Genomic DNA, 15,693 nt, shown 5'->3' with positions numbered 1-15,693 from the left:
ACTCTGAAGCTGTGCCTGTGGCCTCACAAGGTGCTTGCCCAGGCAGAAAGAGCAGTGATTCTCATTCTGCGGCCAGGAAAGCAGAGGCAGAAGATGGGTTTAAATGGGGAATCCCAGAGGGCATACTACTTCCTCTTGTTTATCTTTACTTAGTCGGGGTCTCACTATGTGTACCTGGTTGTCCTAGAACTTGCTATGTAGCCAGGCAGGCCCAATTTACATATCCACTTTTCTTGGGACTAAAGGTGTGCCCCCACACCCTCAGGTCTCCCATCTTCTTGAGGGAAAGCACTGCACAACCCCACCCAACCTCCCCATGACCCAGGAAGAGCTGGGAAAGCACTGCCAAGGGAGGATGTCCACAAAGAGCACACTGAGCACGGTGGGAGGCAGTCCTTTAATGGAGTGGGGCACAAAACAGCAGAACTTTCATCCAGGGACCAAAAGAACTGAAAGCCGGCATGACAAGGCAGGTTTTTCTGCAACAATAGTCGAGAGATGGCACAGGTGAAGAATTGGGCATCAACCATTCAGCTCTGATGAGCTCTCTGCCATGGCCCGCTGCCAGCACTTGGTACAGACTAGCTCAGGCATGGAAAAGGAGCTGAAGTCCAGAGGCAGGAGCCACAAAACAGCAGGACGGGGACTCAGGTGAGGCTGCAGAGAGAGAGTGTGAGTCAGTAGCTGTTTACAGGGCACCCTGCCCCACCCAGACCTCTCTGCTCAGTCACTGAAAAGCCACTCAACCCCACCTGTCCCCAAGGTTTCAGATCTGACTAATCGTGTACATCAAGGGCTGGCCTAAAACTCTCTGTTTGAAAAGTAAAATCTATTCTTTCCTTATTAGGTCACCTTTCTCCAATTTATTTGGTTACTGATCATAAACTTGAGCTTCAGAACATAAGAGATAGAAGCAAGGAAGGTCAGTGAAGACAAGATGTGCCCAGACCAGCCTCTAAGAGGCCAGGCCTCCTTTTCCAGAACTGCTGATATAAAAGTGCACAAACTGGAAAACAGGTCAGAGTGAAATCACTCTTACCGGAGGTGCTAATCACTGCCTGATAGAGAAACTGGAATGCTTATTGTGTGTGCAGGCCCGTATAGAGGTTGATGTCATGTATCTTTCTCATTGCTTCTCCAATTTATTTTTTCAGACAGGGTTTCTCGCTGAAATTGGAACCCATCACTTCTGCAAGTGGCCAGTGAGCTCCCAGCTGTGGCACAGAGCCCACCTTTTATCTGGGTGCTGGGAATACTGCCTGCACAGCAAGCACTTTACCCTATGCATGACCCCATGCCAAGCTGGCATCTTCACTGCGAAATCTTATGGGCACCTCTAAACATGTCCAAAAGCCAAAGGAAACTGATTAATGAGGCTTCCTTTCCTTCCTAAGACCCTTTCCTTTCTATTGTCCAACAGCATAGGCAAGGACTACCAGGAACACACTGTCCAGTGGCTAGCAGTTCTGCTTAACTTTAAAATAGTCTCTATAATTCAATATTTTGCTATAGTTGATAGGTATCAATTATTAGATTATATAAACATAAATTTCTTTTGCAGTTATTACTTAAGAAGTTTTTAAAATTTACTTATAAACTTAATTTTTTTACTTATTTATTATGTATTTACTTATTTATTATGTATACAGTGTTCTGTCTGCATATATCCCTGCAGGCCAGAAGAGGGCACCAGATCTCATTATAGATGCATCCACTATAATCTATAGTGGTTGCTGGGAATTGAACTCAGAACCTCTGGAAGAACAGCCAGTGCTCTTAACCTCTGAGCCATCTCTCTAACCTCAAAATTTTTGTTTCTTGGTTAAATTATTGGCACTACCTCCTTACAAAATTCCCATTGTTCCAAAGGCCAGGGCGTGTTCTGATCATCACATTAATACTATCTGGCACATAAACGCTGTTGAACAACTTCTCAGGCTGGGGTGTAGCTCGATGGCACAGCACTTGCTTAGAGTGCACAAACTCTCAATTGTTCACCAGTTCTGACAGCAAAGTTAGTCAGAGTGAGTGCAAAATGTCCTCATCAAAACTTCTCAGAGCAGCTTCTTAAGACACACACACAGCTCTACCTCAACACCTCGCCGGCCTGGGTCACAGAGCTCAACTGTATTCTGAGACCCAACATCCATGAAAGCTCAAAATCCCAGGCTAACAACCCAAACTTCCTGATACTGGAATGTGAAGCCCTCAGCCTCTGGGAAACGTTTATCCTTCACACACTCAGCATTTCCCATCTCTATCTTTTCTCACTCTTTTCTCCATATTTAAACACCTCCTCATCCCCTGAAGCAGGCTAATAATATCACCCATGAAACTTCTATAATCCCAGAAAATTTCCCACCGGTTCACAAGCTTCCATATGGGGACAACTAGGGAACCATTTGTTGTTTAACAGCCAGAAGTTATATAGCAACTCTACTGCCCACATACACTGAACCCTTTAGGGACAGGATATAGAACTACACTACCTCATTGCCCCTGCACCCTTATCCACGGGCATCAGTGCAAAACGCAGTAGGATAAAGGGAAAGTCCTTCCATGGTAAACAAAGAATCTGTTACTTGCCACTTTGGGGTTTCTATCCTCAGAATGGTGTGTTAGTTGGGTATGGTATGCCTTAAGAAAGGTCCCTGGCAGGCTGAGAGAAAGGAGGCCAAACTACCCAGGATCGGCTCCTGCTGCTCTTCCAGATGAGTCAAGTCTTGGTCCAGCCTCCCAAGTGAGACAGTGAGCAACCATGCCCAGCTTGGTTGGCTTTTTAATCCACAGAAATCTAGACAGACTCTCAACCTCCTTAATGCTGTGGCCCTTTAATAATCCTCATGTTCTAAGGACCCCAACTATAAATTTTTTTAAAATATTTATTTATTTGTTATGTATACAATAGTCTATGTATGCCTGCAGGCCCGAAGAGGGCACCAGACCTCATTACAGATGGTTGTGAGCCACCATGCGGTTGCTGGGAATTGAACTCAGGACCTTTGGAAGAGCAGGCAATGCTCTTAACCGCTGAGCCATCTCTCCAGCCCCCCAACTATAAATTTTTGTTACAACTTCAAAACTGTAATCTTGATGCTGTTATGAATCATAATGCAAATATCTGATATGCAAGATGCCCAGTATGCAACCCTGAGAAAGGGTCATTCAACCTCCAAAGGGATTGAAATCCACATGTTAAGAACCATTGGTCTAAATTTTGATTTCAATATAAAATCCACCTGCAACCTGCTTAAGTGTGCCCTTAGCAATCTGGGGTCTCCTCAGTGATTAAGAGGAGCATTCTCACCTTCCATAGCTAACAGCGCTTTTCGATCTCAGGGTTTAGACCACTAGCTAGAGACAGTGGACACATAGGCAAATACAAACTACAGAACATGGTCAGTGATCAAGTAAGATGGATCACAGGAAAGGTCTGCCTAGATAGCCCAGTCTTCAAGGAAGGCTGAGTCTGAACAGATGCCAAGGGACATTTGGGGGATCTAAGTCGTATGCACGCTCACATTTGGGGACAACCTTCCAAACAGAACATGGCTCTGTCTGGTTCAATGACATGGCTTCCTTCCCCACTCAAAGACAATGTAAGCCAGGCATGGTGTCATACGCCTTTAATCCCAGCATTCAGGAGGCAGAGGCAGGTGGATATCTTGAGTTCCAGGACAGTCGGGGTTACACAGAAAAATCCTGTCTCAAAAAACAAAACAAAAAAAGGGCAAAGTTACCTGTCAATGAGGGAATCCCGCATGCTGGTGGCAATGGTACTAGGCTTGGCCTCATTTAGCTTGAAGACGCTCTCCACCACTGACAGTTCTGTGCTGGTTGTGTCCAGACCACAGAACGCACACCAATCGTTCACTACCATCCCAGCAGCAATCACCTCACTCCCTCGGTTCACAGTGCCGGCCTGCAGAGGGTGAGCTCAACATAAGTCATAGCTCGTAACTGTAAGGGAGGACTCTTCTCCCAAAGCCTGTTCCTGTGTCAAACTAGGAAAGGTAATGACTGACAAAAGGGACTGCCTCTAGCAGACAGGGGTCAGAAGGCAGGAATGCTTACCACAAGGGGGACCTGAAGAAGGGAGGACAACTCGTCCTGGTCCTCGATTGAAGTTTTAGGGTGCACCAGACCTCCTTGATTACTGAAGACACAGTAGCTCCCCACTAACACCTGGTCAGCAACTGTCTGTCTGAAGACTTCCACCTTGAGCACATCAGCCAGGATTTCTTCTGTCTCCTGCCAACAAAGGTACTGTGTCCACAGTCCAGAACACATAGACCAAACATCCAGGGGCTCTCTAGACAACACAGACGTTGCTCCCTGAGTCCCTTTTTACTACACATCTGCACATGGAAGCCTCACTGAGTAAGATTTGGGGATTGGCTAAGAGTCTAGGCCCAGCCTAGAACCCCTAAAACCTAGACAAGCCTTGAAAAACATGAGTCTTGGCTCCATGTCACCCTTTCAATAATACATACTTACCCTAGTTCAACTGTCAACCAACTATCATGGCCATGGCCCAAGACTGAATAAATAGACCAATCCCAACCCTGAAGGATTAATGCCCCACCCAGCTTGATATTTACTGACACACAAACGTCTTATTTTCCTATAGAAGTAAGAAACTTTGAGTGCTGAGATAACTAAGAAATACGCAAATGGAACCCTCAATTCCTGCCTTGGGGGAATAATGGCTAACTACTAGCTAAGCTAGTCCTGTAACTTCCAGGCCAAGCTGCCGCCTCACCCTGTCCAAGTCTGGGTGGACCAAGGCCACATAGTCATTGCAGGTGGTAACATTGCCAAGGGCTGAGAGTCGCTCCTCCACCCGCCGTATCTGCACCGAATCTGGAAGGCTATTGCGGATATGCTGCAGTTCCTGGTCCGTGGTGTTGTTGGGTACCAGGAGCCCATGCCTGTTCCCTGGAGAGAACAAAATTGTAAGGTAGGATAAAGATAAATCATGAGCATAACAGATACTTCCTGGGATATCTCCTGTTCTAGCCCCATTAGCTAAGAGAGCTCTAAACTCAAATCCTACAGATCCAAGCATGAACCACAGATACCCTGGACAGGCCTGAGATGGCTAAGAATCTATCCTAACAAACATCATCCACCTCATCGTTACCAACTGGAGGTTGGGGGGAGTTCAGGACTGGCACGGAAGGCTCCTGGCATTACATTTTGCTATCATTACACACCTACTTGACTAGCTAAAATCTCCCACAGATCAAGTGGCAGCAGTAATACATAGAACAACCAAAACTCTCCGCTCTGACTGGAGTACACAAAGGCCATCTGTCTCAGCTAATCACTGTGCCATCTACTACCCTAACCTGTCACACACCCTGTGACTACTTCAATCCACTCATATGTGTGTCCAATAGAAATATGTACATAAGTTCATATCTACATAGCAGTACTAGCCCTTAGACACCAAAGTGAAAATTGTCTAAATACTTGTAATCATTAGAATATTAATACAAAGCATTCAACAGTGTGAAAGAACAAACTACATTACGACAAGAGCTAAACTCCTGCCTAGCCTTAGGAGCCACAGTTCTGAACTTCTGAAGTTCAAGTTACTTTCATTAAAACAGAGCAAAGACCAGGCTAAAATCGCCCAGATCCTGTCAGAATTTGTTTCCTATCCTAAGGACACAGTTAAAGGCCAGAGCACTGCAGTCAATAAGAAACTATGTACAGTCATCACCCATGCTCAACAGCTAAAAAAATTTTTTTAAGGTAAATAAAAGTCTGAATAACCCCAACATGCAGAACCAAAAAAGGGGGGGTGGGGGCCAGTGGTGGTGGAGCATGCCTTTAATCCCAGCACCTGGGAGGCAGAGGCAGGTGGATCTCAGTGAGTTCGAGGCCGGCCTAATCTACAGTGCAAGCTCCAGGACAGCTGAGACTGTCACACAGAAAAACCTTGTCTCACAAAACCCAAAAAGGGGTGGCAGCAATGTACACAAGAGCCAAGTTAACTGCTTAGGCAGGATGGCACACACATACTAATCCCAAAACTCAGAAAGTGGATGTGGGAGCATCAGGAGTTCTAGGTCATTCTTAGCTACAGGGACAGTGTGGCTGACGCCAACGTGAAAGGGGAAAAAAAGAAAAAGAACTGAAAGTTGGAGGCTATTCAGCAGTGCTTAGAGGTCAAAGTGTAAAGGCTGCCATTCAAGAGATGTATTTAGAGAATGTAAGATTTAAATGTAGCTGAACAGGATAACCTGGGACTCTTAGTTACTTTGCTGAGGCAGAAATTAATGCTTAATAGCATGAAGCAACTTGTCCATAATCAGAAAAAAAAAAAAAAGAGAGAGGTAAGCTTCAAATCCTCCTCCACCCTGGTAGTGGAACTTGGTGAGTCACACAGCTCTAAGAGTCAAGTTTCCTCAATAGTCCAAAGAGGGCAATCCCTACTTTCCAGCGTCGCTGTGAAGGAACAGAGATCAAGAATCAAAGTACTTAATACAAGTTTGCTTAGGGCAACTCTCGGGAAGTCTGTGCTAGAAGGCTTTCGATCCGCAGTTAGACTGAGTCCCACCCACCCCTGACAGATTCCTGAGTCCAGGGGGCCTGAAAGCCTGGAAACCCCCGGGATCACTGGGGTAGGCTCCAGGAGTTAATGATGGGTTCAGGGCTTCAAGCCTCCATTCGACCCTCGGTGTCTGTCTTCCACCTGCCTTACCCACACACATGCGCCCGATGATTCGGCAGCCGGCGATGGATGCATGCACCACAGGAATGGTTTCGGAGAGCTCGCCCTCGAACACACTGTGGAGACACAGAGTCGCTGGTTCCCGGGGTCCCTCTCACTCCCGGCATCCCCTCCCTGCCCGGCGCCCCAGGGCCAGGAGCTTTCACCTGTAGAAGTTCTCTGATCCCCCGATGGCCACTAGGCAGTAACTGTTGGTGAGCTTGGCGAAACAACCAATCTCACAGTTGTTCTCGAACGACGCTCTGACCGCCATGAAAGAAGCCGGGGGCCTGCGCGACTGCTGGCTCTGGGCCGACAGATCCTCTCAGGAGCCGGGTCAACCCACCACGCTTCCTCTGACCCGCCCTCTCAGGCCCCTCAGACCTCGGGTCGCACCCACCCACAGGATCCCTCCTGACTCTCCTGCTCCTAATCCTCCGGCCGCGGAGACCGGAACTGACCCTCGCCGTACCACGTCCCACCAACTCACCCAATGACTCCAATCTCCACACGCTACAACTTCTCCCGTAACTAGCTTTCCGTTTCCGCCTCCTCCCAGGCCGACTTCCGGGAGCACGCGTGAGCCAAGCCATACTTGCGCCTCTCTAGCCCCGCCCTTTGGGAGGACTCTATGGTTGCTAGCGATGCGGTTTGGCCCCGCCCAACCCCGCCTCCGGATCGTTTTCTCGCTTTAGGCCATTGGTTCCTCGCTCTATGGGGTCTTTTTAGAAGGACTAATCAACCAAACCTGAGGCTGGGCGGATGGGAAGGAACCAGTGTTGTCTGACTGAGGATGGATTGATGAGGGATGTATTTACCTGATAAGGTCGGAGAAGGGGCAGGTTTGGGAAAGGGTATGATCCCAGCCTGGCTATGCAGACAGAAATGCGAATCTGGAGCGGAGGCGGGAGTCAGAGGCTGAGGATTGAAATTCGGGGCAAGGGTCACCCAGGAGAGTGTCCAGTAGGGAGAAACGAGCCCAGGACAAAGTGGTTGGAAGAGACATGCCCAGAACCGTAGGAAACAGGCTGAAGAAGATACTGGAGAGACGGGGCGATGTGTGAAGCTGGGTGTTGGGGAGACTGCAGAAGAGGTCTAGGGTGGGCAAAGATGTGAGTTCTGGCTTGCTTCCTCAATGTGTCCTTACACACACACACATGCCAGCCGTCACCACCTGTCCTGATAGTGGTGTGGCCCGTTTTCATAGACAAAATAAATTTATCTGTTGTAGAATCTACAAAAGCACTCAGGCTGTCTCAGAATGCTATAGCAAGGAAGGAAGAAGTTTTAAAACCCTTCCCTCAGACCCTCTTTATGCTTTCTTTCTTCTCCAAGGAACCCTATTAATCTGAAAAGGGCCTGAACGTTCCCCCTTCCCCAACTCCATCCTGTAACCCCACAGTTTAGAACACATCAGGTTGCTACTGGGTCTCAGCATATTGTCTTTATTGATTTGCACCATGCCCTCTCTCAGGCAGGCGGTGACTTCAGGAGAGGGTCCATGACCAGCTGCAGCCTGAACTATACGAGACACTGAGCAAGGTTTCCAGTGTCCACCCACATGCCCTATGGTTTATCTTCCGTTCACCCCAGACTTACTCCCTGGGCCCTCTTTCCATCCGGCTTACTCTACCAAGAGTTCTAGCTCTCCTTGATCTGCCTCTGTCCCTACCCTATCCTTCATGACCTGCCTCAAAGTCAGATTCTCTCTGATAGACTTTCCTGATCACACCACCACCTCCGGGCCCCTCTGTCCCTGGTACATTTTTCATTTACCGCAGCTCTGCCTTGTTTTCCATGCTTTATGCATTTAAGCTGCAGCCCTCTGAATCTGTGAGTTAGCAACCTTTCAGCTCTCTGGCATGTTCAGGGCAGGGATTTGCAAGCAGAGAGAGGATAGGGGTCATATGTGTATAGTCTGTGAATCCCGAGGGGGTTCTGCAGTGTGTACTGACTGCATGCATTCTCTGTGGCCGTTCATTTAGGCAGACAAGACTAAGCACCTGCAGCTAAAGTTCTGTGAGTTCATCACACGGAGCTACATGTCCTCACCGTATGCATCTCTGGGTACCTGGTCACTGTTCTGTGTGTACTGTCTGGGCACCTGGGCATCCTTGTAGTGTCTGTGTTTTATGTACATAGCGAGTCAGGAACTACAGATGCTGTCTGTGCAAACAAAATACGTGTTTAAAGCCAGGGGCTTCCAGTCTGGCGGGGTTCCCTAACCCGTCGTTTACTTGGATCTGCCTCCAAATTACCCATCTAAATTCCAAACTTATCAAACAAGAAGACCGTCTTCCGGACTCTTTGGCCTCTGCGGCAGAAAGAAGACGAGGAAAGGAGTGTCTTCCTTTGGAAAGTGTCGCACTGTGCTGCCGCTGTGGCTCTGAGGCCACCAGCTTCAGAAGCCGGCCTGTGGTCAACGTGGCTCTGCTGCCAAGTGCAAGGGAAAGTACAACCGGAGTGCCGAGGCCAAGCAGTGACATGCTCCTGGGACTAGGTGGATGAGGCCTCTAAAAGTCATCTATCACAGATCCAGACATGGATTCCGTAAAAGAACAAAACCTAAACCCAAGAGGGCAGCTGTTGCAGCATCCAGTTATTCTTGAGGATTTCAATCAGTCAGAAAATAATGTTCTGGCTTCAAAAACTAAAAATAAACCAACAAACACAAACAAACAAAAAAAAACGGGGTGGAAGAGAATAATACTTAATATACTATATGCCAACAAGAGGTCCATCTTGAGGCTATGAAGAATGGGAGTAACGGATGTGAAGTGCCCAGCCCCAGGACATACAGAAAACACCCAGTAACTCTGGCTTCTGTTTGTATGTGTGCCTGTGTGTGTGTGTGTATATGAGTCTTAAGCCCAGGGAGCATCTGACCTGGACTGCTAGACGCCTCCCCTCCTTATGCAGCTTCCCAGCTTTATACTCTCACGCTGCAGTCTTGAACATGTCAAATCTATGGATGGAGGGAGGGAGGGGCTGACCCTGCCAAGACCAGAGTTAGGACTCAAAGCGACTTCGGAGCTGCTTGAATTTGGACTTGTTGTACTTAGTGATGAGGTCCAGTTTGCTGTGGCCCAAGGTCAGCCGTTTCTCGGGTGCAAATAGGTCATTGTTACTGCCATTTTGATGGCCACTTAGTGGAGCTCCTGGGAAGCCTGGCTCAGGTCTCTGCCGGGCACCCTGTAGTTGATGATACTTGGTGATGAGGTCCAGTTTGCTGTGGCCCAGAGTCAGTCGCTTCTCATCTGCAGAGCCTACTCCGGCCATGCAAACTGGGTTTGGCTCTGGGGGACCACTGGGTCCAGGCCCCTCGCTCCGGAATGGGCCAAACTTGGTGATGAGGTCCAGCTGACTGTGGCCTAGGGTCTGCCGCCGTTCATCTAGACTCTGATTGTCGTGCCTGGCTGAAGAATTGGCATCAGGGGGTATTTTCGAGGCCTGGACCTTGGGGTTTTGTGGCAGGAGGTCCAATTGGCCATGGTTGTGGTTTAAGGACAGCTTCCTGTCCTCTAGACCCAGATCACCAGGTCCGAGGGAACCTGACTCCAGGGCACCCTGACCCTGGGACAGGAGATCCAGCTGGCTGTAGCTGTGGCTCAGGGACAATCTCCTATCATCTAGGGCCTGCTCACCATGCTGAAGGGAACCTGAATTGGGGGTGACTCTAGAATTGGGGCCTCCTGCTTTAGGGAAGGGGACAATTCGATCCAGGTGATCATGGCTCTGACTCAGAGATACCTTTTTTTCTTCCACTGTCTCCAGAGCTGGGCCAGTTACCCAGCGACCTCGTGGAAGGATAGGCTCTTGACTTGCTGGGAACCCATTCTCTGGAAGTCGAGACAGTGCTGGGACCCCCCTGGTGAAGTGGAGGAGGGGGCGGGAACATGGGAGCAGAGGTGACCCCACTGTCAGGGTCAAGGGACTGGCACTGCAGTGGTTGAGGGCAGGAGAGGACTGGGACCATGGAGATGCCCCCAGCTTGCTCAGGTTGGCCCGGTAGGGTCCAGGAGTTGAGCTGTGGTTAGGATCTGAGAGCTGACGGTACAAGGATGGTGGACCACCGGCTTCGTGGTGCGCAGGACCTGGGGATGAGGACCCCATGCCCATATCACTGCAGCCACCGCCGCCCGGTAGAGCGAGATAGGAAGACCGGCCCAGAAGAGGCGAGTGCTTGATGCTGCCCAGGCTGTTGCTGGACGGGGAGGAGCCTGTAGCACTTGGAATTCCAGGTCCAAAGGCCAGCGTCACAGGAGGAGGACGAGGTACCCGGGAAGACAGTGGATCCTCATTGCCGCAGAAGCCTTCCACAGGCTGTGACTCAGCGTACAGACACCGGAACTCCCGATCAAAGTCTTCCACGATGTGGCCCCTCAGCTGCAGCACCATGCTGGTGTGGGCCTGGCTGCAAAGCCAGGTGAAGCTGGGGACAGAGGGCCAGAGTCAGGAGTCAAAGCACAGAGTCCCGGGCTCAACAGGAGCAGTCAGAATTGGGTCTGGGATGAGGGTCTCCGAAGTCCCTCTATTTCCCACGTGGAATCGTTTCTTTCTATACCAAGGCATTAAGTAGAGTGGGCTCCCATCTATCAATAGCCCGGCATGGTCCCTCCCACACAGCAGGTGCCTAGTGCGCGTTTGTTTGATGGAAGAAATTCAAAGCAGGCAGATCTGAGATGTCCTCGCTAGATCGTGGCGCAGCCCCCCCCCCACCCCCACCCCCCCCACCCCACCCCCGGCCAGGCCCCTCTCCCTTTAATCGTCTCACCTGTAACTGCCTGCCACCACCTGCTCACAGTCGATGATGACAAACTTCTCCAGGGCCTGCCCAGTGAATCGGCGCCCCGCCTTGCTGCAGTAGGTGTCCCCGCATGTGCTCCGCACCCGCATGTTCTGGGCCAAGAGCAAAGGGAGACGGGTGGAAGGGTGACCTTCAGGAAGGGGCGCTCAGGCTGGAGAGATGGCTCAGTAGTTTAGAGCACTCTTTCAGAGGACTTGAGTTCTATTCCCAGCCCTCACTGTGAGGTGGCTGGCCACTCCCTATGACTCCCGCAGGAGGGCAGTCTGATTCCTGGGGCTTCCATGAGCACCCTCACATACCCATAATTTAAAATAATAAAAATAAATTGGGAAAAAGAAGAAAGTGGCCCTCAGGCTCTGTCTGTGACCTAAGGGGTGTCTGGTCCCCCGCAGCTAACCAAACCACGTGTCCCATTCCCACTGCTCCCCCAGTGCTCACTGATTGCCAGCTGTCCTCCTCCCAACTCCCTCCTCTCCCCACGGTTGAAGCTCTCAGCCCATACTGACCACCAGGTGCCCCCCGTTGAGGTCCATCTTATAGCACATCTCCAGGAAGTACTTCAGGTGCTCCTGAGCCAGGAGGAGGTAGACGGGGACACCACGTCGGCTGGAGGCCTCCATGAGGTCACACAGAAGTTCCATGTCCGTGAATACGTCCATCACCACAGCCACCACCTGAAGGAGGCAGGGCAAGTTCAGCCTCAGGAGAAGTATGGTTGAAAGCCAGGACACAGACACTGGAATTGGATTTTTTTTTTTCTTGACAGGGTCTCATTCTGTATAACCCAGTAATCCAAGCTGGCCTTGAGCGTACTCCTGTCTCAGCCCCATTTTTATCGGGGTTACAGAAGTGTGTCGCTATGCCGGCCTTAACCTGCGATCTTCTTGGGCACAGGGGGAATTGACTATCTTGAAGCTCTGGTTGTTGGAAAGCCTTCAAGGAATTGTTCTATGGACAGTGTCTGGTAGCGGATTCTCAAAGATGTCTGTACATCAGCTATGTTAGTCTGAAGTTCTGCTCTTTGGAGAATCAGAGAAGGCGAGAGTCAGAAGCAGAGCTCAGCTTTCCAGACTGGTTCCCATGTTTGCCGTTGGCACCAGTTTTGCTCTGGCCTAGGGATTGTCTGAGGCTAGTAGGGGAGAAGCTGCGATCCAGTGCTGGGGACTTCTGTCTTTTACCAAACCTCAGATGCTCTTGAAGCTGCAGAGGTCTGGTATGGCAGCTTGTATTCACAACCCTCCTTTCCTTATGCCTGTGCTTCCTGCTCAGTTGAGGGCTGAGGCACGTGCTTCTAGCATACAGGTATTCCCTAAGCCTCCAACTGCTCTTCCTTCCCATAAGTGTCTCTACTGTGAGAGTCTTCTGTCCTCTGCAGGGTTTAGGAGCAGGAGGGATGGAGCCTACTGCTGCAGCTTGGAGCCAAAAGAAGTGGGTTTGAATCCACATTTCTCCACTTCCTAGAAGTACAGTCCTGGGGTCACCTAGGGAGCCTCAGCTTCCTTGTCTGCTAAATGGAGTGGTTCTCATAGCTACAAAGGACACATGTGAAAATGCTGGCCAGAACACACAACAGAGGCTCAATAACCATGCCCCTCCCCTTTCCTGCTGCCTTCTTAGCAAACGGAGAACACTGGACTATGGGAAAACAAAACATGTCTGAGGTCACTCTGGGAATGAGTGACAGCTCAGCCCAGTAGCCCGACTCTTAGCCCAGGGGCAGAAAAGTCTAATTGAGGTGAGCAGGCAGGGCACTGGGGAATTCTCCACTATGCAGCACAGGTCTGGCCAGTGTGGGGGGGAGCAGGCACTGAAAGATCAAAGGGGGACAGTGATGACAACAGCAATAACCTCGCTAATTACCCGGTTCTCCATGCCAATCAAGCTCAGCCCTCCCGTGCCTACGGCACAGGCAAGCTTGCTAACATAGCTTTGGAGGTGCTGGTGGGCTCCCGGCTCTCCGCAGCAGGAGTCCACCCCTATCTCAAACCCTGCCAGGGGCTTTCATATTTATTCCCTCATCTGAGTGGAAGCCAGGGCTCCACCAATGAAGCTACACTGCTGTGAGGCTAGGGGCTCCCCAGGTGAGGCTGCCCCTTCCTAATGTCCCAAGCCCAGTGGCTTCTGTTCTACAGTCCTCCTTGGTGCCAAACTAAAAGCTTAGCCCATGCCAAAACCCATGGCCCTGCTTCAGGCCCAGCTGTTGATGCAGCCCAGGGGATTGCTAGGCAGCTGGGGATGAGCTGAGCTGAGCCATGTTGGGGTTAGAGTCAGAAACCTTTTGCCTCCCAGACCTAGACAACCTCTCTAGGCAACTTCTTGCCCCCCTCTGGCCTCAGTTTCTTCCTTTAGGAGTGAAGGTATTAGCTCAGCTGTTCACCATGGCTGAGTCCTTAGTCTGGGGGGTGAGGGATGCATAAACTTTCTTGAGGGCCTGAGAAACAGTTCAATGGTTAAGAACAGGCACTGGCTGCTCTTCCAGAGGACCTGGTTTGATTCCCAGCACACATGGAGGCTCACAACTGTCTGTAGTTCTAGTTCCAGGGGACCTGACACCCTCCTCTGGCCTTCACTGACACCAGGCATGCACATGGTACACACACATGCAGGCAAACACTCATGAACATAACATAAGAACAAGGCTTAAGCCGGGCAGTGGTGGTTCATATCTTTAATTCTATCACTTGAGAGGCAGAAGCAGGCGGGCTTCTGTGAGTTCAAGGTTCAAGGCCTGGTCTATAAAGCGAGTTCCAGGACAGCCAGGGCTGTTTTACAGAGAAACCCTGTCTCTCAAATAAATAAATAGACAGATAGATAGATAAAATCTTTTTAAAAATGTTTGGTTTTTTTTTTTCTCGTAAATCTGATCAAAGCCATAGACTCCCATGAAAGAGAAGGACCCCTTCCAATAATTTCAATGCACTTGCAAGAGTGAAGTTATACTTGATTAATGTTCATGAGTGCCAGCGGAAAATAAAGCACCCACCCATCTTCTGGCAGCTGGGGAATCTTACAGAGGTCAGAGACTCTAGTCCCGGTTCCCCACTTAAGCTTCTGTATGGCCCAAACTGCTCCCCTTCCCCCTGTGAGCCACATCTGCCACATCTGTATCCACATCTGTGAGACGAGACCCTTACCGTGTGGGCCTGGCTGAAGAGGAATCGCAGCAGGTCCTTGATGCTCTTGCCCTTGTCCCTCTGGAAATGAACCACCGCCTGGGTGGGACTGAAACCTGTGGACTGTGGCACTTCGGGCCAGCCCAGGTCCAGGTCTGGGGGATCTAAGTCAGAAGCCATGGGGAAGTAGGTGCCTGAGGTAACTTCAGAGAGCATGCTGTGGCGGTCCTGCCCTAGGGTCTCTGACCCCTGGGCCTCGCTGAGCTCGGGAACCCCACGCACATGGCTGATCATGTAGTCCACATCCAGGGCACTGAGGAAGGGCAGTTCCCGCTCTTCGGAGATGACCTGAAGGTAGGCAGCCTCACCCCTCTCCAGGAGGGCGTCCGCAGCAAGCCTTGCAGCCTCGCTGTGCTGGAGCACCAAGGGCAAGCTCTCCCTCCACCAGGGCCGCTTGAGCTCCTCCACCCGGCTCCGCAGGGGTCCTGCCATGCCCTGGGTCCCTCCAGGCACTAGGCTGTCGCTGAATGTATGCGTCCGCCTCGTGCCCTACCCACCCGAGGCTCCATGGCTTGCACCTGGGTTGGCTGCTCTAAGATGAAGACACTGCCTCCAGTTTGCCAGCCCTGCATGTGTGGCCGGGCCCCCAAAGTGTTGCCACCCTAAGTCTGAACCATGCTCCGCCCTGTTGCCCCTGGCCTTGGGAACCTGTTGGGTCAGCCCCACCTGTCTGTCTGCTGTTGGGACTCGCCTGCTCAGGGAAGTGGCGGTGCCAGGCCCCTAGAGCACGCTGCTGGCTCTGCTCCAAGTACTCCCTACAGGGAATATACAGCCACAACCTGCAACCCTTACCCTTAGCAACCCGCAGAGATTAGGTCCCTCTCTCTCTCTCTCTCTCTCTCTCTCTCTCTCTCTCTCTCTCACACACACACACACACACACACACACACACACACACACACAGAGACCATGGTAGATGAATGACTCAAGACACACAAGCAGATCTTCTACCACACAGACAACTGACCAGCATGCAGATATAGATTATAGGT

General features: G+C 50.6%; 2 protein-coding genes across 2 annotated transcripts; both read right to left on the bottom strand.

The window, feature by feature from the left end:
• Positions 1–378: 378 nt before the first annotated feature.
• On the bottom strand, positions 379–7,294 carry Eif6 (eukaryotic translation initiation factor 6). The gene is made up of 7 exons (XM_041670223.1): positions 7,212–7,294; positions 6,889–7,028; positions 6,713–6,798; positions 4,763–4,938; positions 4,075–4,251; positions 3,741–3,922; positions 379–657 (listed from the first exon to the last, which is right to left on the bottom strand). The coding sequence occupies exons 2-7, from the start codon at positions 6,993–6,995 to the stop codon at positions 648–650; spliced, it is 738 nt and encodes a 245-aa protein (XP_041526157.1). The 5' UTR covers positions 6,996–7,028; positions 7,212–7,294; the 3' UTR covers positions 379–647.
• Positions 7,295–9,235: 1,941 nt separating this feature from the next.
• Positions 9,236–15,133, bottom strand: Fam83c (family with sequence similarity 83 member C). Its single transcript, XM_041671021.1, has 4 exons — positions 14,663–15,133; positions 12,035–12,202; positions 11,496–11,620; positions 9,236–11,153 (listed from the first exon to the last, which is right to left on the bottom strand). The coding sequence occupies exons 1-4, from the start codon at positions 15,131–15,133 to the stop codon at positions 9,731–9,733; spliced, it is 2,187 nt and encodes a 728-aa protein (XP_041526955.1). The 3' UTR covers positions 9,236–9,730.
• Between the last annotated feature and the right edge of the window lie 560 nt (positions 15,134–15,693).

This window comes from Microtus oregoni, unplaced genomic scaffold (assembly GCF_018167655.1).
Source record: "Microtus oregoni isolate MIOR12 unplaced genomic scaffold, Mior012 000020F_ref0000438, whole genome shotgun sequence".
NCBI lineage: Eukaryota > Metazoa > Chordata > Mammalia > Rodentia > Cricetidae > Microtus > Microtus oregoni.
This window is presented reverse-complemented; position numbering and strand designations above follow the sequence as displayed.

Bases quoted from the DNA above. Each gene is read 5' to 3' on its own strand.
- Eif6 (XM_041670223.1), bottom strand. From the start codon at position 6,995: ATGGCGGTCAGAGCGTCGTTCGAGAACAACTGTGAGATTGGTTGTTTC. The intron at 4,939-6,712 runs GTAAGGCAGGTG...TGTTCTCTCCAG, and splicing joins CATCGGGCGCATGTGTGTGG to GGAACAGGCATGGGCTCCTG. The intron at 4,252-4,762 runs GTGAGGCGGCAG...CTTTGTTGGCAG, and splicing joins TCCACCCAGACTTGGACAGG to GAGACAGAAGAAATCCTGGC.
- Fam83c (XM_041671021.1), bottom strand. From the start codon at position 15,133: ATGGCAGGACCCCTGCGGAGCCGGGTGGAGGAGCTCAAGCGGCCCTGG. The intron at 12,203-14,662 runs GTAAGGGTCTCG...TGCCTCCTTCAG, and splicing joins TCTTCAGCCAGGCCCACACG to GTGGTGGCTGTGGTGATGGA. The intron at 11,621-12,034 runs GTCAGTATGGGC...CTCTTGGCCCAG, and splicing joins TCAACGGGGGGCACCTGGTG to AACATGCGGGTGCGGAGCAC.